Source organism: Protomyctophum bolini (assembly GCF_963924005.1).
Source record: "Protomyctophum bolini genome assembly, chromosome: 11".
NCBI lineage: Eukaryota > Metazoa > Chordata > Actinopteri > Myctophiformes > Myctophidae > Protomyctophum > Protomyctophum bolini.
Window position 1 is genome coordinate 18,069,104 of NC_137872.1, and position 24,620 is coordinate 18,093,723.

General features: G+C 42.8%; 1 protein-coding gene across 2 annotated transcripts in view; it reads right to left on the reverse strand.

The window, feature by feature from the left end:
* Positions 1-3,361: 3,361 nt before the first annotated feature.
* The window catches only part of gsg1l (gsg1-like), a 38,268-nt gene continuing 17,009 nt past the window's right edge, over positions 3,362-24,620 (reverse strand). The window contains exons 2-6 of one of the 2 annotated variants that reach the window (XM_080774986.1): positions 23,295-23,342; positions 11,640-11,792; positions 8,650-8,761; positions 4,294-4,701; positions 3,362-3,926 (exon numbers count right to left, since the gene is read on the reverse strand). In XM_080774986.1, coding sequence (XP_080631112.1) covers positions 4,308-4,701; positions 8,650-8,761; positions 11,640-11,792; positions 23,295-23,342 — 707 coding nt within the window. In that variant the 3' untranslated portion in view covers positions 3,362-3,926; positions 4,294-4,307. Of the gene's footprint in view, positions 4,702-8,649; positions 8,762-11,639; positions 11,793-23,294; positions 23,343-24,620 lie in introns of both variants that reach the window. The other variant, XM_080774985.1, reaches the window with a different exon arrangement.

Genomic DNA, 24,620 nt, shown 5'->3' on the forward strand with positions numbered 1-24,620 from the left:
AGACATTTCACAGCCATTTCATAGCCAGTTACAACCTTTCCATTCACAGTTTGCCAATTCAATCTCTCCTAGAAATCTTCGCCACAGTCCGGAATTGATTATTGATCATTACCTTTGCCCTAAATTTAGCCATACTAACTAACGAAGGTACGTAGTAATGTGTCACCTATAGAGCACTATACCTCACCAGGGTCAAATACCTTTTTGTTTTTTAATTTCCCTGATCTTAAGTTATAACCACAGGAACTCTATAGCGTCCATAGTGACTAATGCCGTTTGGCATCTACAAGCTCACAACGCATCATTGACCGGCCATTTTTATAAAAGAGATTTGGTGTAGATGGGGAAAAGCACCCCTGGGGAACTGCGGACTGAACTCATCACTGTGTGGAGTAAGTGTCTTTATTTAAACATTGGCAGGATCAAGAATGAACTCTCATTAACTCATGACAAAGTACAGTATACTATATACTGTAAACATTTTTTCCAGTTTTGGCTACACAATTCAGACATGTTGCAGGGTAAATTTACTTGCACTTCACCTGTAAAACTTCTGTCCAAAAAAAGATGCAGGATACACAATAAACATACATTTATAGCCTATGCAAGTGAATGTAATAAATATATGCAAATGAATGAATACATTCAAACAAACAAAGACCCATAGTGCATTAGGAACGGGGGTGGGGTTGAAGACCGCGCACATGCACGCACACACACGTGCGCAAGCATGCACGCACCCCCTCGACCCTTCCAACCCCCTGACATTTTTATGTTATCCGAGTATAATATATCTCCCAGCCAATTTATTTGGTGGTGTTTACAATCCTGGAAGCCTGGGCTAACACTGAGTATATCAACAAGCACACAGAACAGTGTGTCCTTTACTAAAGCCGGCTCCAGTGCATGTACTCCATTTGTCAACTGCCCACCACATAAACCACATTTACTTGGGCATAATTAAAGCGGCAATCGGGAAATTATTTTAATCATGTGTATCGTTGCTTAGGCAGAAACGTTCGCTGACTTGGTCATACTAAAGTGTCACACAAAAGTAACAAAAATAGCAGATCTACAAGCTCCTTGTACGGTAGAAATCTGTTGTTTCTGCTGTGTTGGAAATAATTGTGAAAATGGTTGAATGTGTCAGTGGGGTTTATATTTACCAATAACATCGGATCCATTCGGAACACAGGCTCAGAAAAGGTTACAATTTTAGACATGAGGTTTCTGTCCGACAGCGAAGATACTGTATGTTACTATAAAAAATAGACCCCCGCAGGATAATCTCATAAGCGCAACATCTCCCCTGTCCAAGTGGGGATTGCTTCTTGAATGAGGGGTAGGCTACTGTTAATGTTTGGTCTCGGGTTAACTGTACACTTTCGGGGTTAAATAAACACTCTGCTCTGGTTTTGGGGAATATTAAGTAGTTTGACCCCACTATCACTATTGTTTGGGCGTAGTGATATGGGCACAAATAACATAGTTCTGTGTGAGGGGTAAAAAAAAGGTTGCACTATATGCACTAATTTGCTACCACTATATTAATTGCAAGTATTTCATAAAACAATTCAGAACTATATCCCTTTAAGTACGCAGAGGACAATGGTTTCCAATGGGGGACTAAATCCTACCTGTATAGACCTTCCAGATTATGCATCAGAGCACAGGATATCCAGAAGTTTAATCAGACTCTGTGTAAACACGCTATGGACCGATTTTTTGGTTCTCAGATCACCACTTTCAATCATAATCATAATTCATTTCTTAAAAGTGGATGAAGACAAGGCAAGCATCAATATGTTCGTGGATGCTTCCTCTGTGTGTACGTGCATGTGACTGAGACAATAGAACACAACACAATGGATGGATAATACGCAGCGTAAACTCCAGTTAATTAATCGTTCACCCTTGAAGTAAGTGTAATGAGCACAGTGGATTGTTTAATACCAGTCACCAGGGTTATTATTAATAGTTAACAAAAACTAACGAGCAAAACCAAAACGAATGAATATTTCAAAACCTGTACAAACTATCCAGACCAGCAAGTGGGTCGAAAATACACATTCCAGCTTTGCTCAAGTCTTACAGTACTTGCCATCAAGTCAAGGGTGCTTTAAGGGCAGGTAGTTAACGTTTACTGTTTCAGTTTCAGCTTCACCCAGCTGGTGGCTGCTCTGATGGTCATGTTGAGCGCACACGCAGGGAGCCGTTAGGGGTTAAGTGTCTTGTTCAGGGACACTTACTGGGCGGAACGGAACGGGGGCGACCTTCCAACTCCCAGGTGCCCTCTCTGCTGGGAACTCAGCATAATACTCAGCTTGGTCTCAGCTGTGATAATAGGTACTTCTGTGCTGCCTAATGGATTAAATTATGTAAAATTAATTTAATGTTATAGCATTGATCATTAACCTGGATTATGAGTCCAGTGAAGGGGATGCAAAGTGCAAGGAAAGATTTAAAAAAGAAAAAGGTCATGCATGTACTATGTAATATGCAGAACAAACTAAGACACTCTGGTTTCATGCCAATTACAATTACAATGACAATTACAGCCCCACGCATCTACCCATTACAATTGTGAGGGTTAATTTATCCATTTGTTACTCTGATAAAGTACAAATGTATAACCAAATTTGGGTTCATTTTGAGTATACATTTGACCTCACAATTCATTTCAGTGTTCTTTTAACTTCCTCAGTTTAAATCCACACTGTGGATGCTTTACTGCGCAAACAGCAAACATGAATGTTTGCAAACCGACGTCGTAAACATTTCATATCATTTGACATGATTCTTTGGCTATGTTTCAGACTCATCAACTGTTGAGTGTCTGTGAGTAGTGTGAGTGATGAATGTATGCTGCATGACGTTGCTCAAGGGTTATAAATGCATTCTAAACTACAGTAGCAACTTCTGCTAAAAACTGAATCCCTTGCGTGACTTCATCTGCCATTGCAGAGATGTAGTGGGTCTTTTAGTCAGAAGTTAAACAGTTTTATAAAATATGACCGGACAAACTGACCTTGAGCATGCCAAAGGCTCCTTTCACTGAAAATGACTGGATTTTCATTTAGTCCTGACATGTGACAACACACTCAGCTTCATAATAACAAGAGAAGCTAACAGAAAGCAGAAATGCACCATGTTTCAATCTATAATACTCATTTAATGTATACATGTTTTTAACTCCAAGAGACCCTCACATGTCCATTTGGTTCCATTTATAAACTCTCAGACATAAAGGTGCTGTAAGAGATATATATTTGTTAAAATATGTCGAATCAGCCTATTCACATAATTATTACTATAGACACGAAAGACAAATGGTGCTATATATTGTAGCACCAAAACTGTTACTGAACAAATATATATTTTCAAATATATAATTCAATGTGCTACAATGGAAACATCAATTTCAACAGATCAATAGGGGGAACTGTAACACTATTAAAGCTGATAATTTGATAAAATCTCTGTCCAATCTGAAAATATATTTCCCGTTTACTAAAGACCTGGAGAGACAGGACAACCCATGTTACTAAACAAATACTAAAGCAATGATTACTACCATCTCATAATACAGAGGTTTACGTTTATGTTACGACATACCGTATCACTTACAGCACCTTTACATTTACACAGAGGATTGTACTGTGTAGAGAAGATGCAGCAGATATAAAACACCTCTTTGTTGCTGAGTCATAGAAAAGCTCACAACGTTTCAGTGTCATTCCCAAAGGACCAGGGAATTGTTTAATGATCTTTCGTTCTACATTCACGTTTTAAGATATGGACATGTTGCGTACTGTATTCGACCAGCTGTCATTGCACTGAATGCCGTCGTCAGAGACAAACAACAACAGATGGGGTATGGTTGGCAGTGTTTAAAGAAGTAATCTGCAATCGGTTGAACATTCTCCCTGTCAGCATAAAACACAAAAAGGAGTAGGGGAGTCAGAAAATCCATGTCAAAATCCCTCTGGGGGACGGGAAGAAAAATAACTTTATCTTACTTGTTCATTTGTCAGTAAAGCCCCCCAAGTGACAGTGTAGCTGAACCAAACCCAAGATACCATTTCAAGCTGAGGCTCAACACAAAATACTTTGAAAAGAAATGCTAAGAATTGCACATAGTCTTTTCTTCACATTCAGTGTCATGAAGTAAAGGGCATGACATTTCACAGAGAAGTCTCTTTATCGTCGATATATCTGCTGGGGGAACGTGTCCCACCTCCCTTGGGCATACAAATAATCTTTATACACAGTTCTGAAGGTCAACCAACTCACCACATTCTCCCCCCTCAGCATTGCTCCTCCCCCAAGGCGTCCATGTTCTCCCTGAGGTCTGAGTGGGTTCTCATCATCCCGCACCGGCCCTGTCCCGGCGGACCGGCTCCATGCCCGCCCGGCCCCGTCTGGACCATGAGTCCTCCTACGGCCACCACGCCGGGCATGATGGTGCCGCTGCCGCCGTGTCCGCCGTGGCCCGGGTAGACCTCCACCGAGCTGGAGATGGACTGCAGGGAGCGGTCGCGGAAGTAGTGGAAGGCCTCCTGATCCAGGTAGTTCTGCTCGTCCCTCAGGCCCTGCTCGTACAGCTTGCGCTTGTGGCGGAACTCGATCACTGTCTTGGTGTAGGAGTTGAGCGTGGTGACGGAGGCCGCCATGCAGCAGGTGAAGGAGCCCCACGCCAAGCTGCGTGAAGGATGAGAGAGAGAGAGAGAGAGAGAGAGAGAGGCAGGGGCGTTACTAGCGCTATGCAGACAACGCAACTGGGTGGGCGGCACACGGCCGCTCACCCGTGCTGTCGGTAAAATAAAATTATTAATACATTAATACACTTAAAAGACAGTGTCGTAGAGCTGAACGGAGATGGAGAAAGGATAGGATAGCCACATCCCACAATATGCTAAAAAAAAGCCATGGCTGATTATAATTATCATTATTTTGCATGTGTAATAAGTACAGTAATAAGTTAATAACCCCCGGGTACTTTTTCAGACCATTAACTCAGCAATTAACCCCAGTCAACCCCTTGAAGCATCACCAGAAAGGTGTGAAGAGTTTCTCACCCATTTTTCAAGTAAGATTTTAACCATCAGACAACAGATTATCTCTGAGCCCAGAGCACTAGGGGAATGCCCCGCCCACCTCCCTGCTATGTTCACTCATTTCGAACCTGCCTCAGTCTCCCTGTCAACCCTGGAAGAAATTATATCTCACATGAAATCCTCCACCTGCACTCTGGATTTCATCCCAACCAGATGTTTTAGGACCCAACATTTTCAACTATAGTTGAAATCAAACCAACTGTGCTCACATGTATAGTGTGCAATGTGATTGTGATGTCCAATAAATAAAGTATTTTAGTCTTAGCCTTAGTCAACGCAATTAATACTGGTACAGTATGCGTATGAACTTGAAGCTGTTTTATTGTTGTCACCTAGGAACTACAAGTTTTCTTGTTGTTGCCTAGGAACTGAAAGTTCTGTGATTTTCCAACTCTGGTACACGCCTATCGCCAGCTTCCTAGGCGTGCACCTGAACAAGTTACTGGAGTGATCTGACAACTCAGATGCCCTCTACAGCCAGGGCTGGAGCAGACTGTCCTTTCTGAGAAGGCTCAGGTCCTTCAGTGTGTGCAACAGGATACTGCAGATGTTCAGATCAGACTGTAATGGCTGGTGTCCTCTTCTTTGCACTCTCTGTGTCTGAACGCATTAGGTGAAAGGTGGTTTGTGTTCTTCTATCTATGCAGATAAACTTAAGTAGGCTAAGAGTAAAGCAAAGAAAGTGAAGAAAATTCTAAGTAGAATGGTGTAAGGAGTCAGTCAGTTGAACAGATGGAGGGACTGATTAGTATACAAATATAACCTCAAAACACACTTTTTTCAAGCGCACAGGAATTCATCAAGTCATCGCGTCCGTGTGCGCACGCTCTTGAGCGTCCCTCGGAGTTGGAAAAGCACTGGTCAGTAGTAAAAAGACGAGGAGTAATTGACCAGATGGCGAAGAACAAATGAGGCAATTTCCTCCAGGCCTAATAGCACTCACAGTGGCATCTGGGGGGATGCTGCCAATGTACCACAGCAATTTAGCCTTTCTCTCCTCTCATAGCCTGCTTCAGCCTTGCTAGCTCCCACACAGGTCCTGTTAATGTTACTGGGAACACAGCGGATGGCCTGCTAATTGTGACGGCCAGGGGAACAGCTCCGGGGAGGACATTTCTGTGGTTGTTGGTCAGCCCCGTGCAGAGACACATTGAACTCCGAGAACGCATAAAGCATGCCACCCTTGTATTAACGGTGAGTATTTGAAAACTCATTAGAAAATCAAGAGGCAGAAACACTTCAAGTGGTCATCTTGGAACCACTTTAATTTACCTATTTCCTTTTTGTTTCCTTATCTTTAGTTACTTTCTGCCCTTTTATCAAGACCGATGTCTGTGTCCACAGACAGATTTCTTGAGCGGCCAATGTGCGTACTGGGACATGAATCACATGATGACTTGCTGAATTCTTGTGCACTTGAAAGAAGATCTGTTGTTTTTAGAACAGTTAGATCTGACAGGATGAGGAGTCGAGGACCAATTACTGTGTAAAAGATGACGTTGGCGATGCCCTCCTTTATGTAATAGATATCAGTACGTCCTCCACCACACATAATTGTGGGCTATCTTACCCTGCGAAGGATGCCTTCACAATGTGCCAAATTGAAAATGGCATTTTCTAACCCTCAGAAAGGGACAGACATTGATGCCTTCTTGCATTCAACATTCAAATTCAATGTGCTACAATGGAACCAGAATAAATAAAGTTTTGCTCTTATTTACATACACACAAGACATGAAGAACGCCTTGAACCTTGACCGTTAAACCTTGCACAGTGTCCGCATTACACCAATGGGCTTTTGTGTGCATGTGCGGATTATGTCCATAGGTTTTCACATGAACTCCAAACACACGCACACGTGTGGGTCATCAGCATTATTCTGACGGTGCGTTGGTCCGACTCACCCCATTACTAACCCTGTCCCTAACCGTAACCGGACACGAAGCCACGTTGTCGGACTAATGTGCCGTCAGAATTACGAGCGGAAACTCCTTCCCATCTCCTTCACCTATTTGTCAATTCATCTCCATTTGCGTGCATTTGTCCCTTACACCCCCCCACCCCACACACACCCATTGTGTCCTTGGTGTTACCTTCTGCCAATGCACCAAAGCGAGGAGATCTAACTCAGACAGCAGCTGCTGGCTGCGCCAAACTCCGAACGGAGAGAAGGTCAAGGCCAGGCTTGTCTGGCTAATTATCCCACAAGATAAGTCCCCTGTTGCTGAGCTGCTACAGTACCTGAGCAATGCCTTCTCAAACCACACCACAGCAGTGGTGAACTAAAGAGTACTGATACTATACTGATACTACATTACTCGACTACAAGTAAAAGTTGCTCTGACAAATGCGTACTTTCTTTAAAAAAAATAACACAGCATTCAAAAGTACAAGTTACAAACATTGTGACATTTCCCCCAAAGATTCAAACATCTAAAAAAAACAAGCTCTCAATATGCATCTTATCGCAGCACGTTGTGAGCTTAGATCTGCTATTTTCACTATATTTGAGATAGGACTAAAGGGGGAGTCAAAAGTACAATATTTGTCTTTGAAATGTAGTGAAGCGGATACAGTACAGACATTCAAAACATTGTGTTTTGGTCATTTGTTGGTCTAAAGACCTTTATACACCGGTGATGTGTTTTGTCTTCTCGCGCGATTAATTCACCTGAAAATATATATTTATTTTACAAAGTGTTGTTTATGTCAGTACAGCCGTCCAGAATGTGAATATTTACATTTACATTTTTCATCCGCAAATCAGAAAATCAGCCTGCATGAAGGAGGCATCATAGTTTTAAAGTAAAAATTTCACCAGAGATTTTCCTATTGTTTATGTGTCACGCCTTTAAAGACCTTTAAGCCAACTTTATACTTTGAATTATGAAGTGCCTCTTGCTGATCTACACACTAACAATACATTGCATCGATAGATTCTGCATAATAAGAACTTTTATCATGACAATGTTTTCTGATGCTTTGTACTTTGTTGTACTTTGAACCACAATTACACAATGTTATGAGCAAATTTGTTTATAAATGCTCTGCTCTGCTCTCCTCTCCTCTCCTCTCCCTGTTTCTGCCTGCCTCGTTCGTTCTGTCACTTTCCTCTCCTCTGCTCTGTCCCAGATTGTATTAAAAACCTTCATTAATGTGTTGAATCCCAGCACATAATGGTTAGATGTCGACGGCGCTATACTCAAGCCAAGCAGACTCAACCGTCCCCGTCCCCCCCTTTCTCTCTCTGTCCATGTGTCTCTGTTTGTCCCACAGCGCAGGGCATCAAGCCGTGGACATACTGCCAAATTCACGACACTCATGGCCAAACTGGAATGGTGCCTCCCTGCAAATCATGTGTTTTGTTAGTCACATGTCATAAGGCTGAACGGACACACACTCACACACCTCTGTGCAATGGGCTTTAACATAGCCCGTCACAGTGTGTGTGTGTGTGTGTGTGTGTGTGTGTGTGTGTGTGTGTGTGTGACTGTGTGTGTGTGTGTGTGTGTGTTTGTGAGAGAGACTGACCAGAAGGACCATCCGTAGTCCCAGCTGTGAGGCCTCCAGTCCTCTGGGCCCATACTAACGGTGATCTGGAACACCTGCGTGTACATCATGTGGGCCACCATGCCCAGCAGACCTGTGACACAGACACAGACACACACACACACACACACACACACACACACACACACACACACACACACACACACACTTTTAATTTATACATTTTTTCCACATTGACATTCCAATCAGGGTAGAATACACACCTGCAGAATGCAGTATACACAAACACACACACGTGCGGCATGCACGCATCTCGAATGCATGGCAATTTACAGTGGTAATTACCTTAAAGATAATAGCTTGCAAATCACACACACACACACACACACACACACACACACACACACACACACACACACACACACACACACACACACACACACACACACACACACACACACACACACACACACACACACACACACACACACACACACACACACACACACACACACACACACACACACACACCGAGACGGACTCCTGCTAAATGTGTCATCAGAAATCATTTGACAGATAATTACACTAATTAGTCATTATACAGTATCCATTGATCGAGCGTGCCAGCCTGCCGTCAATGTGACACACACACATAATCACTCATAAACACACAGTAAATCAACCTGCTGCCACCACGCTAATATAAGTCAATGTGAGAGAATAAGGTTAATGCAGAGGTCATGTATCATGGCTGTGGGGTGGAAACCTGATACGTCCAAAAACTGTTACTTTGAACAGAACGGGTAAAAGAACCCATGTGTTCCAATATGATGTACTGAAAAAATATGGAAATATGGAGATACAAGGTTTCTGACAGCAACAATCAATCGATCGATCGATCGAGAGTGTGTGTGTGTGTGTGTGTGTGTGTGTGTGTGTGTGTGTGTGTGTGTGTGTGTGTGTGTGTGTGTGTGTGAGAACGTGCATCATGCTGTACTAAATCTGGCTGAGGATTTACAGTTCTTTATAAAGGCAACATCATTTCTCTCTGGCCTTAAGACAGGAAAAAGTGTGTGTGTGTGCGGAGGGGGGAGTGTGTGCGTGCGTGCGTGTGTGCGTGCGTAGGTATCCAAATGACGTTGCATTTCCATTTGGGTATGGAACCGTTTAACCACGTTAACCCTGGCCTCTCTATTTTGGGCTTTTCGCTAGATGAAAACATAATCAATCAATCAACCATTTTCGCCGTACAGGTTTAAGTGTGCCCGTTCCTGGATTTTCGGGCGCAAAGTGGTGTGCCAGTAGGAAGACTTAATGACAATGATTGGTTTTAAACCCTGTGGTGGGAAAGCACAAATAATCTGTGAGTCAACACTCAGAAAGATGCTCCAAATACATGTCTGAATATTTACAACTGCTCATTGAAGACTACAGTCATCAATAGATATTTTCAAAGCAGCCATTAATCATTTTGACATGAAATAGTGTAGGTAAACTGTAAACACACTAATTAATGCCCTGTTCCACTCAGGTCAAACAGAGTCACGGTGCTGCTACTGTGCATGTTGGCTCTCTGGAAAGGCATCTGCTCCACTAAATGGAACTAAACCTTAATTAGTATCATTAGTAACAGCTGGGTTTACCCTACTATCTCATGTCAAAGTGGCTGCTGTGAAACATGTCTACTATAGAACCCTGCAAGCCTGTCGAGACCCGATCAGTGCCCGGCACAATTATAGGGCCGTTTCTGTATTTGACCATCAGGCCCATGAGCCGGGCTCGGAATCACAGAGTAGACCACATTATATTAATAACGTTAACATTTTGCACAGTGAATTTCACCTCAGCATGTGCGCTAGCTTGAATGGGGTGTAGGTGTGAGAGAGGCAGCACCCAAGGCTATGGGGCAGAGACCGTATCTTAGCAACACTGAAAGCGCTAAATCTCATTGGTCAGAGACAGAGACCAAGAATAAGAGAGGAGCTCACGCTTGGCGAACCCCTTGACTAGAGACTGATTTGACATCTTTTTGGAGGCCATAGGAAAACACTAGTTTGTGTTTACAGTGTTCCTTCTAGGTTTGATTGTCCCCTTACACCAAATGATCATTCTGAAGGCTGCATAACATAGCTGTCAGAAACAATGAAAACCATCTCATAACGGCACATTGTGCAGACACCTTCTGACAGTATCCTGACAGTAGACAAGACGGGCTGCATCTAACACCATTGGAAATGCGCCAGTGGTTTTCGGGGCCATGGCCCAGTGAAGGGCCAATAAAAAGGAGAGGAAAATGAATGAATGAAGATGTAATTATTCATTTATTATTAATGTATTTATTTCAAATTCAATTCATAAGATTAGACGACTATTAACCTTTTAGAAATGTCTTTAACATGTGAATCCAATGAGCTTGTCTCTGCAGGAGTAAACATGGTCTCTATCACCTCCTCTTGGACTCACCAATTCAATGCCATGGAATCTCAACCTACAGACCACATTAAAGTGCCTTTTACATGATTTCTTTACTTTTATGTTCTGGTCTTGAGTTCTTTCCCCAACATCACAGAAAAAGGACACATTAAAGATATACACCATTTCGTTTTAAAAGTAACTTTTATCTTTTTGCCTATAGGCCTATGGGGATGCAGGAAAGATTCACCCTTAATCATGGAATTACAGTTGACAATTATTGCAAGGGAAATAACTGAGGCTGAAGTGTCTAAGAAATGTTGAGGTCATATAAAAGTATCTAAGAAATGTTGAGATCATATAAAAGTGTCTAAGAAATGTTGAGGTCATATTAAAGTGTAATTTCTTATGAAAAAATCTATCAGATTTTTGGGTTGCAAAAACATTTGGCAGAGTGGAGAAAGTCGGATCAACCGGATCGCTTATAATAAAATGTCAAAACTCTGCTGTGTGCGTGCGTGTGTGCATGCGTGTGTGCGTGCGTGTGTGCATGCGTGTGTGCATGCATGTGTGTGCGCGAGTGCGTGTTTCCAGCCCACCTGACAGCACGGTGAAGACAGCGGCAAAGGCGTTGAGTTTGAGTCCGTCGATGACGTTGGAAGAGTGGAACAGCTCCAGACACATGAGAGTGAAGCCCACCACCAGCAGCAGGATGTACAGCACCTCCGACACCACCGAGAGCCACAGCACACCTGCACGCATGCGCGCACACACACACACACACACACACACACACACACACACACACACACACACGCGCACGTACGTCAGCATTGTGGCATTTGGCTGTTGGATGTTGTGTAAAAAAAATTGTGTAAAAAATAAATAAACACACATCAACCATTTCTCTTTAATGTATTTATTGTGATTGTTTCCATTTGATCCAAACAGTCACTGGAACGTTGTCAAATACACATTATCAATAGAATTCAATAAAAAACAGCTAGGGCGGAATTGTCCTTTAAGTCAGAAATTATGACAGAACAATGCCAAAACCATGGAGAGCGCCATAGATTTAGAGAGAAGAGACAGTTTTTGTCGGGCCGTAAACAAGGAAGTGAGCGGCAGTGCACATGTGTGAAACATCACTGAAGAAGGCATGGCCAAGCAACGGGAGCTGTCAAAAGATGGATTACAGCGATCCCGTTTTATATCATTAAAAAACTTTATATGATGGAGAATTCCATCAGAAGATGTGTTAACAATGACTAGAGTTCACTGATAAAAGCATACATTTCAAGCAATTTCCAAGTTGTTGTGAGGTCTGCTATTTTCTTCTAGTGCAACGTCGTCATATTACTAATTACTGTATGCAATGTCTAAAACAGGGCTCCAGTTGAACACATCAAAGTAAAACATTTGACAGATTTCTCCAACCTTTCCACAGGTTTCTCACACAGGGTTGGATGAACCTGACATCTGTCAAACACACGCAACCAACTGTCAGCGTGAGCCATCTGCTATCACTTAATGAGGATTAGCAGACATTATGCAGGTATATTTTTATGCAGTCAGAAAATGTCACTTATATTATAGTATAGCTAGCAGACCCTTTGGTTGTACAGTTTGTAGCAAAGCTTGTAAATCAGCTAAGAGACATTTTGGTTGTGACGTTTGTAGCAAAAGCTTGCCATACTGGGTTGCCAAATAGTACATTATACTGGATTCCTGACATTAAGCCATTGGCATTTTTAGGGCCCCTGTCACCTCAGCACCCCTGATGGTGTCTCCCTTAAACAAACAAACAAAAAAGGTCATCCTCTAAATGTTTTGCTCAGCTATAGACTGATAGGACAATCTCCCAGCTCTTATTGCTAGAACTGGGTGGAAACAATTGAGCGGTTGAGACGAATAACAGTCTAAGTCCACTAATTATCCATACTGTATATAGATAAGGGTTCAGGACAGATAGGCCTTTTCGGGGAGGGGTCAGAATAGATTATAGACTGTTATTCGTCTCAACTGCTCACGAATAAACAATGTGTAAATCACCAGCGACGAGTATGTAGCATCAAAACTATATTCACGTAGTAACCACACGTTGAGACCCACTGGTGTAGGGCCAATGCACCCCGACTCTGTTTTACCACACAAACTAAATTAATATAATTGGAAAGACCTGTGAAGGAAGTAAGGAAGCGGCCCAATTTCTTTCCCATATGGCTTCTGAGCCTATTCTGAATAAAATACAAATTGTGTAGCTTTATTGTCACGTAATATTAGCATTCTGTGTAAATGTTCCGTACTCAAGACAAACAGCAGTTTGAATTGAAATAACGTAATCGTATGAATTAAATGACCTTTAAAGAATTGTGGTCCTTCATGGGGTGTTGACATGATTAGTTTCCAAAGCAGTAGGCGTAGGTTTGTCAGTGGCCATTCTTGATATAGTTCTCCGATATCTGGCAATGTGCAGGCTAGTGTTTCCCTAAATTCCCCCCCCCCCCACTATTTACCACTTATGTACCATATGTAGGTAAAAAGAGGGGAGTTTCTTTTACCATGTTCCTATGAAAGGCTCCTTGGGGCCATTGTTGTTCGTACAAAGGGACCGAAATTACTTTTATTCAAAGACTTTCCCTTAAAAAAAAGATACTCTGCCTTCAAGACATCAGAAAAGTCCCTTTGGTTACAGAACACTGGCAAATTGTTGATTACGTCTCGTAACAGGTTAGCGAGTGGAGGGGGACATGCGTCTTCGAACATGTTTGTGTCTGGATTGGAACAGGTGGTGAACAAAGCCAGTACTGGGGAACAGCACTGCCATCAAAGAGAACATGGTATCAAACTGAAGGATAACCAACATGTGCATGCAGGCAGGCAGGCACGCACGCACGCACTCATGCACGCACGCACATAGAAACAAAAGTTTGTCAATACACAAACATACTGTACGTCAGAGACTCAGAGACTCTAGAGTATTGTGTTGGAGCCAGCTCAGTTATCTGCGAAGGCCACAGTGTTGGAAACAGTACTGTTCCAGAACCACATAGTCAGTGACTGACACAGAGAGAGAGAGAGAGAGAGAGCGCGCGAGTATGTAAACATCTGAAAAGTGAAGGCCATGCACAGTAATTCTCAGTGTGAATGTATCCATTTGTACATTGTCATGAACACTGTCCTCATAGTTACTCATTACTGTCACTCATTTACATTCAGCATGCTGCTTTGGCAATGTTGCAGCTGTTCGACTGACACCACCACACTGACAGAACGGACAGAGGTACTGAAAGAGAGACAGAGCATATGCGGTATATATGGTGGGGAATTGAAAAAGAAACAGACATTTACTGTAGGAGGCAGAAATGAGAAAGAAAGAAAGCGGGGAAAGATAGCTGAGCGACGTTTGAGAAATTATGCATTTTTCATAAAGCTAGTACTGCTACTGTACTTGGTAGTGCAGTCAATGGTCTTGTGAAAGCAGCATTTTCTCATTGTGGACACACTGAGGCTGTTCACTATGCGTAATGTCGCTTAACGCCTTGCCTGCCAATGATGACGTTTCTCGTCATATATTCTTCCAAGGCTCACATTGCCAATGTCATGATGTGTTTTCAGTGCTTTACAGTAGAGGGCGCTCTAACACATGCCTGTGAATAATCCCAGGATCAACGAAGAAATGTACACCGGAAATCACGTGATCACAACCTTTTCCAGCTAGTTTAGGATAATGCTCAAAGATGTTGTACAAACTTTTCTCTGCTCTCTGGTGGTATTTTGGGCAAAACAGCAAGCCACATTCAACTGCCTACTGTATATAACTATATGGAATGGATTATCGAAGCAGCACCGTTTTTCCCCCCCACTCTACAAGACTAATGCGTCTTTGAAAGTGAATGTCATGAAATGAAAAAATGACTCTTTCAAAAGCAAGACACACTCTGTGCTGTCCCAGTTATTCAGTTTATTAGATAGGTTTGACACCCCCCTAATGTGTGTGCATTTAGTCTAGCTTTGATGTGTAATTAGGAGCCAATTGAGGTTCAGTAATTTCAGGTGTGCAGGACAGCAGAAGTCTGTTGTTCTCCAGCAGCCTAGGAGCAAACACACACACACACACACACACACACACACACACACACACACACACACACACACACAGAAGCTGCTACTGTCATTCTTTGTTTTTGGCTTGAAACCATATGTAAGTTTGTTTGTGTACAATTGCCTTGACTCATGTTTTGTAAGCTTAATCTTTGTTTTATTACATGGGATGCTTAATATGTTTAATGATTGATTGCTTGCCTTAAATTATGTGAGGTAGAGTGTTAATATGTAAATTGCAAACTACTGAATGCTTAGCCTAGCATGTGCTTAGGTTATCTTATGTTATTGAGCTGATTGTGTATTTTATGTTTTCTATTTTTACAGTTTCACTCGTTGTTTATGAAAGTTGACCACCGGCATCTCAATAAAGGCAAACTGAGATGAATCCTGACTTTTATTGGACTGAGTTTGGCTGGCTGTTGATTTGTGTCACGGTCGACACCCTGAGAACAGTACACACTCTATGTTTTAGACTGGATTTTCAGAGATTAAAGTGTATAATAAGTGCAGAAGTCTTACTGAGGTAGCATGAAGTGTAAATATTCTAGGTTTGATGTTGTGACTTGCCTGTGAGTTGGGTATGGGCACTGATGACGTGGAGGAGAGAACACTCCCCCAGTGGGAAATTGGGAATAGAACCCAGGACCTTCTAGCTGTGAGGCGACAGCACTACTGTGTCAGAGTACCTTTTATGCCCATAAGGAGATTTCTGTATGTGTCTCTCTGTGTCCCTTTATTAGTGTGGTTGTCCAAAGGGCAACCAGACTCTAGTAATTCCTATATAGTTCTGTCAAGCATGCATGCACAAATATGAAGTGTTGTGATGTCAGAACAGGCCAGCTCCATATACATGTATGGAGATATAGGGGTGATCAGGTCCAGAGCCCGTGCAGAGGCTTTTGTGCTGGTTCTGGACAACGATGTATCCGACCATCTCGAGACCGGGCACAGCACTCTATCTATCTATCTATCTATCTATCTATCTATCTATCTATCCATCTATCCATCTATCCATCCATCCATCCATCCATCCATCTCCTCATCATCCTTCTGTCCGCCCATCCATCCATCCATTTTTATGCTGAGTTAAATTGTTAAATTGTATCAGTATTTCGCAGTATAACAGAAAAGTACAGTGGAAATAACAGAACAACATAAATTATAGAGGTCAAAAGATGACACCTCCCTCATGTTCTTCCTCTCATTAGCTACAGTATACGCCTAATTTACAGAACAGGTCGATGGAACCAATCGCCAAGGGTATTAGAGGCCTGAGGTGGAAACAACGAATACAAAACATTGACTATGACCCCCCCCCCCCCCCACAGGGCCATCTTATAGAATATGCATTACCAGGTCAAGACAGCTGAATTTTCATTAGGTCGGAGTAGGTGAATAAAACATGATTTGAGCGGTTTTGGCCGGGAGCCAGAACAGGGTAGCAAAAACGAGAAGTAGGAATTCCTCCAAACCTCATTAGACAACGAACACGATGATATCTAGAAACAGCCTGCCTCGTTTTCCAGAGAATATACTAATAACTAATTGAATCGTTGTGCCGGCATGCGTGGACAGTGCAAATGTGCTCCTGCTCCTACATGTATGTGAATGTGAGTGTGTTTCAGGGTAACTTATTACATTAATTAAGTAGGATTTTAATGTATAATGGTTGATTCTCTATGGCTTTTGCAGGAATGAGATACTAAAAGGCCAAGCTGTCTCACTTTTAGGCCACAGTATATACATTTTTCCTATTTATAAACTTTATTACAGGCTCGTAGCCCACAAGGTAAGACAGTACATCACATATACGAGAATACAAATAAATAAAAAATATAGTACATTTACCCAGCCCTACAGGTTACTACTCTAGGCGAGGCACTCATGCCAGTGTCCTACCTTACAGAACTACGGCCTGGGTCTGTCATCTGTCCAATGAGTCTATTCAGTGAGCGATCCAGCCTGCTCATGAATTTGAATGTCAGATTCCTCAACAGAGCCATGAATGTAGTGAGACCCAATGAACAGAAAAGCCCACTGGCTCTAGTGCACCTGGGTTTTTTTAACAGGATTCGAAGACAGTCATTATAGGCTACTTGCAGTTTGCGTAAGCTCTCCTTCTTATACTTCACCCACAGTGAAGCTGTGTAGAGAGGGGTGCAATAAGCTCTCCTTCTTATACTTCACCCACAGTGAAGCTGTGTAGAGAGGGGTGCAATAAGCTCTCCTTCTTATACTTCACCCACAGTGAAGCTGTGTAGAGAGGGGTGCAATAAGCTCTCCTTCTTATACTTCACCCACAGTGAAGCTGTGTAGAGAGGGGTGCAATAAGCTCTCCTTCTTATACTTCACCCACAGTGAAGCTGTGTAGAGAGGGGTGCAATAAGCTCTAAAGAGGTTTACCTTAACATCCGTATAGTACAATGGTGACATTTACGGACCAACATGTTGGCTTGTACATTCTCCTCTGTCTAAACATGTCCTCGTCATCCTCTAAGGTATCTGTTATGATATGCCCAAGATATTTTGTAATTTTGGACACACCCATAATTTGACCAGACAGATGAAAGGCAGGAAACTTAAGTTCCAGATCTTCTTTAGTTCTACATATAAGTACCATGCTCTTCTTTGCATTATAGTGAATATCAAAATCAATACCGTAATTGTATTAGGTGGCCAATGACATCACCCTGAAGTCTTATTTACACTTTGTCGTTCGATTTTGCCGCTCGGTGAAGATATATGTATACAGGCTCACAATACATGATGTGTCGTGCACGTAGATTGGTTATATTTGATGACTGACACTGTCCATAATTGATACCTAGGTAAGGGCATGCAGTGGGGGCTTTTAAATCATCATCATCAGTGTCTGCATTACAGGTAAAACTGGGGGAAATGCCACTGGACGGAAACACTGGATGACAACCTATTGGGCAAATTTACAAGGACACATGGATTGCAAGAATGCTGAGAGTATGGGAAATGTCAGAGGGATACACTAGGGGTGTGGAGATGCTGGGGGTCTTGGTGGCACTAAGATTGGTGGAAACAGTTAGATTGAATAGCGTAGTTATATGTACAGACTCTGCAGCAGTCCTAGGTAGTTATATGTACAGACTCTGCAGTAGTCCCAGGTAGTTATATGTACAGACTCTGCAGCAGTCCTACTGTAGGTAGTTATATGTACAGACTCTGCAGCAGTCCTAGGTAGTTATATGTACCTACTCTGCAGCAGTCCTAGGTATAGTTACAGTATACTGTATGTACAGACTCTGCAGCAGTCCTAGGTAGTTTCAGGTCATTCCACTCAAGTAGCCGTCAAGGTTTTCTAATATGAAGTTCTCCAGTCAGTCACGAGAACAGTAAAACAGTGAGGTCAGGTTAAACAGTAAAACAGTGAGGTCAGGTTACATTTCCAGCACATGTAGGGGTGAAGGGGAATGTGAACGCGGAAGACATGGCTAAGAAGGCTTTAGAGAAAGGGAAGGTAGAAATTAGTAGTACCGGTATTAGTAAAGTGTGTAATATAGGAGAAGGTTAATAAAATGTGGCAAGAAAAGTGGAACAGTGAGGATAAAGGGAGACATTTATATAATGTTCAAAATAGTGTCAAAGTTTAAAGGGTGGGTAGTGGACAGAGAGGAGAATAAATCGTATTAACAAGACTAAGGTTAGGGCACAGTGGATTAAATAAAACATTGGATATGATAGGGAAACATCAGTATGGGTTATGTGAGGGATGTGAGGAAGAGGAGTCAGTTTAGAATGTTCAAATCAATTGTAGAGGGTATGAGACAGAGAGGGGGGCCATGAGGAATCAGATGAGGGATTTAGGGGTGCAGGAAGTTTAACTAGAGGATTTATTAAGGGTGAAAGAAGACATAGAATATTAATAGTTTTTAAGGAGTGTGTGTGCGTGCATGCATGCGTGTGTGCGTTGGGAGAGGGAATTAGATACAGCAGCAAGATGTTTGGTTGATCCATAATTGGGATCAAAAGGCGGCATTAATGCACCAAAAACTGGATGCCAACCGCCGTTAAACAAAAAGAAGAAGAAGACAGAAGAAGACGACAACAGCAATGGACGGCGAGTCACACTCAGATGTTGAGGAAGACCTATAGTTCCCAAAACTACGTCAGTGGTATGGAACTATTTTGGATTATCTGGAACAGACAAGGACCAAACAAACATCATTTGCAGACAAGAAAATGTGAAAGCGACAGATGGCAACACGACAGGCTTACGAAACCACCTCAAACGCAAGCACCAGAGAGAGAATGCCGACAGTTTAACAAGGTCCCCCACGTCACATGTGTGAGTGTAAAAGCTGCATCGCCTGCACAATAAAGCGGAAGTAAAGTGTGTAATATGGGAGAAAGTTAATCAAATGTGGCAAGAAAAGTGGGACAGTGAGGAGAAAGGGAGACATTTATATAATGTTCAAAAGTTAAAAGGGTTGGTAGTGGACAGAGAAGAGAATAAATCGTGGTTCCGGCCAGCCTAGCAGTCCGGGCACCTAGGCTCCTAATGCAGCCTGACAGCGCATTGCGGGTTCGGGTCCCGACCTCAACGAGCTTTGCTGTATGTCACTCCCCATCTCTCTCTCGTCGCTTCCTGTCTCCACTTACTCTATCAATAAAGGCAAAAAAAGCCCCAAAAATGTCTTGAGGAGAAGAAGAAATCGTAATTACAAGATTAAGGTTAGGGCACAGTGGACTAATTAAAACATTGGACATGGTCAGTGCAGGTTATGTGAGGGATGTGAGGAAGAGGAGTCAGTTTAGAATGTTCTAATCAATTGTAGAGGGTATGAGACAGAGGGGGATCATGAGGAATCAGATGAGGCATTTAGGGGTGTAGGAAGTTACACTAGATGATTTATTAAGAATGGGTGAAATAAGACAGAGTTTTTATGTGTGTGTGTGTGTGTGTGTGTGTGTGTGTGTGTGTGCGCGCGCGTGCGTGCGTGCGTGTGTGTCATCCTTAATCCTTAAATTAAATTAATTGTTTCAATGGATTATAACCTTTAAAAAGTGGCCTTGTCTCTAAAATAAAAAATCTCCCTTAGAGATAAGATGAGAAGTTCAATCACGTGAGTTCTACATGGAGTAGAACTGCTGCTTCTTTGCTTGGAAAGGAGCCAGCTTAGGTGCTTCAGCGACTAGGGAGGTCCTCGCTGCACGTCCCACTGGAACTGCCGCAGGCAGACCATGGACCAGATGGGGGGATTACAACTCCACACTGGCCAGGGAACGCCTCGAGATCCCCCAGGAGGATGTTAATAATCTTGCTCTGGAGAGGGAAGTCTGGAGCTCTCTGCTGGAACCGTTTCTCCCGCGACCCAACTCCCGATAAGCGGTTGCAGATGGATGGATGGATGGAGCAGGCTACTTCTCCCAACATTGAAGAACACAGTGCGTAGTGGTACTGTACAGCTAAATTGCCTATACCAAAGGGGTAAATTAGATGTGTGTGCATGAGGGAAGCATATAGCTCCCCCAGTCATATGGAAGCACCATAGTACCTACTGTATAACATACACAGTGGCTGTGAGCGTGGTGTATCCTTGTGTCTTGTCTTAGGCAAGGTCAACGTCCTCGTTTATACAATACATCACATCGCCCGCCATTAACCTCCCCATTAGCCAGAGCACAGATGTTCCACGGCAACCATATGGGATTTACACGTGTGTACCCATCCCATGGCTTCTATTTTTTATTGTGTCTGTCAATCACCACTGCCTCTTCCAGTAGCTGTTTTACAACTTAAACAGACATATTTAACTGCTTGGGCGTGGCACGTTGTGAGCTTTTAGATGTGCTATAAAGATCTGCAAATGTTTCACCTGCATATATTTTGCCTATAATAATAGGCCAGGCCAGGTAAATAGAGCCAGGTTGAAAGTGGTTGTAAACTTGAAAACAAATGATATAGCAGTGAAACCAATATGAATACTTAGGGCTCTAATGCATTCTGGGAGAGAATAGGCCTCTAGCCAAAGCTAATTGTTGGTATGAACTACTTGCGTATACTTACTGTAGCCTAATATGAAGCAAGTTTAACACACCCATGATATGTTTTCATTTAACAATCACAATCACGCTAATCGGTCACATGACAGTGCAGGTATCAAGCCAGGATTTATCAATCTGTCGATGAAGGTGTTTGCATGAAAGGGGTGATGTTTGCAGCATAATTATGACCAATGATGGACAAATCTACTGGTAGCAGCAGTGTGGCATATTATTTTCAGAACTATTTAATTTTAAACACATTATCCAGGCTGAATGCAACAGAGTTGCAGCTGCCAATTGCAGGAAGGGCAACTGGCAAGCAAATCACTGACTGTGTGAATGTGTATGTTAATAGGCTTATTATGTCACATGCCCCCTTGACATTTGTAGCTGTATTCATTCATTTGCAACCCTGGCACTGTAAAACAGACTTGGCTTACTTTCATATCTTACAACTTGTAAGTTACTTGCAAATACAATCTGTGTTTATAGATCAGTCTCTGTAGGATGTTATGGGCATACAAAAGCACATGGCTTTGATATTGCTTGCAGCCAACCGCTCACGGCTCAAGAAGCTGACACAGATAACTCCTTCCCTCTGATGAGAATCTATACTTCTCGATAAATTGTCAGGGAAAGCCAAAGGCTGTTGCGGGTCTCTGATGAACACTCTTGCCATCTAGTAGCCTGAGCTATCGTGTTAGGTTTCTGGTCTAGAGGGGCGGGTCGTGACTGAGATTTGCGCACGCGGTGATTGGATGTCACCGATCTGTCCGTCAACCCCGGCCCCTCCTCTCCCCCCTAGTACATCACATCATTTGGAGCGACGCCCACCCGGAAGGTGACTAGAGCGGCCAATGTGTTCCCCTATGGGCTTTCACTTTTTGCGCTGATGAAAATGAAAGCCTGGGTACCGAGGCTAGCCGTCAAGAGACGCAGTATCACGATCTACACAATGATTCTCCTATGAATGGTGATGCCATTTTCCAGTGGAGGTCATGAGCTGTTAACATGAGGTGTTATGGGTTAAGGGTCAGAGGGTCTTACTCAGGGACACTTTGACACGTACACATTAGTAGTACACAATGATTACATATCGCCCAATCGCAATTATTTGAGATCATCACAATTATTATTAATTGTCATAATCCTTTCCATGTAGAAATAATTGTCTAAATATAGTGGAAATAGGCAGCAGATCTAAATTGTGACGTGTTGTGAGCACCGTTATTTATAAAGTAATTAATCATAATTTTCTTTGTATTTTTAAGTTATTTGCCATATGTTGTGTAATCCAGTACAAATTCTCTCTCTTGATTGGAGAGAATTGATATCCCAACAAAGAGCTGGAGAGACATGCATGAAGTAGGAGTAATCAGGATATAGAGCTATTTAACACTTATTTTAACAAAACAATATCACTTTCCTTACCTTAAAATTGTTAATTGCAAATTTGTATGACAATTTGTATGAAAGTACACTTTTATGATCGTGTCAGGCTTACACATGGGCGGGCCGGCAGGTGAACCAGATTACCTCTCTCTACCTGCTAAGCTACGGCCGCTGCACTGTTACATTTTATACTGCATTACAATGCAACACAACACAAACTACAATTTATGATTATGCAATATGCGTGCAGGCTTTGTGTCATGGTTTAACAAGAGCATATGGAGACTGCATCTCCCTCCCTCACAAGGACTCTGAAAAACACAATGCCTGCTTTGGGACCAAGTGTTTCCTTCGATCCGTGCTGAGCCGGCCTCAGCAGACAGAAAATGCCCCTGTCGTTCGGGGCACGGGAGCCCGTTCTCGCAGGCAGCCTTTGCTGGAGGATTACTGCATGGCATGCCTACAAACTAGGATCACGCCCCCGCCACACACTGCAGGGCCTCCCACCTCCCACGGCTTTCCTACTACTGACTTTCTCTAAGCTTCCTATCTACTCGTCTCTATTTGTAAAGAGAGTCAACTGCCCACTCTCCTTAATCTCTCTCTCCCTCTCCCTCTCTCTCTCTCTCTTTCAGGAAAGGAGAGAGATGGCGGGGGGTTGGGGTGGGTTTTGCCATACTCAGTATAGAGGACAGGTGTTGGGGAACGGACGGCACCTAATGACGGTCATTACTCACCTCTCTCGGACGCAGGGGCCAGATCAATGAAACTCCGACACTTCTCACCTGAGAGAGAGAGAGATGAAGAAAGAGGGACAGAGGAGAGAAAGAGACAGGAATGGACAAGGTTAGGGTCGAAGGGGAAAATAGAGGGATTGGGTGGGAAATGGGAGGATAGGGTAGAGATAGGAGAGAGGGAGGGGGTAAAAAGAGAGGATGAAAGAGATGAAATGAGGCGGGAATGAAGTAGGAAGCAGTAAATGAGAAAGATAGATTGTGGGGGGAGAGGAAGGTGAAACAGAGAACGGGGACATGCAGCGATTCGTCAGACGAAGCAATTAGGAGAGAGGAATGGAAAAATGGAATGAACGCAAGCATTAAAAAGGAGGAGAGGGAGATAAGAAAAAAGGAATATTTGTTTAGTTCAATTCTGTTCATGCGCTCCTTTTGGCATCAAAGTTAGAGAGCATGTAAGCATCTGTCTGAATAGTAAAGGCTCTACGCAATAATTGTCAGTGTACATTTATCCATTTGTAACTCAGAGAAGGTGGAAATGTAACCAAATGGACCCTCACATATCAATTTGGTTCCATTTACACACTCAAGTTAAATTATTGCTGACAAATTTACTGGACAAAAGGCTGTCTTGCTTTGTATTCAGACTCCGTGCTAAGGCCGTATACAAAATCCAGAGTATCAGTGGTTCAGCACAGCAGCGGCTGAATGGCCATTGTGTCATGGAACATATAAGGCTGAATGCCCACATCAGCTGCTACAAAATGCAGTTTTCACTCGGACCAGACAGCTTTCCTTGAATTGGCTCACAGTGCGGCCAGCCCAAACAAGTGCATTACTTGGTCTGGAATACTTGTAAAATAACTCGCCAAAGACTATTTACTGTGGAACTGCTGCTTTTACGTAATTAAGAAATCTGCATACTTCTTCCACCGCCGTTCGGAACCCCATGAGAGTTGTCATGAATTCAAGGAGCGTATACTACTTGAATTTTAAGATTTTCATTAAGAGTGTTCTCAGTATTCCCACAGGCTGGCAGTGCAAGAGCCACAGTTTTCCACGAAACCCCTTGTCAGTATTTCTATAGTGGTGGGCTGTGATCCACCAGTACTGTCACAAGTACATCACACCAAGATAAGAGGCACTTGAGACAGTGGAACAGCAGCTTATCGTACACTCATCCAGACCGGGGCATAACCACATGAATCCTATCATCCCTGTTCTGGACATAGGCTGTTAAAATCGGTGATCTGCTATTTTCATAGAAAATATTTGGTATATAGTGGAAAAGGGAGGGGGCCAAGTACAGACCCCTGGGGGACACAGGTT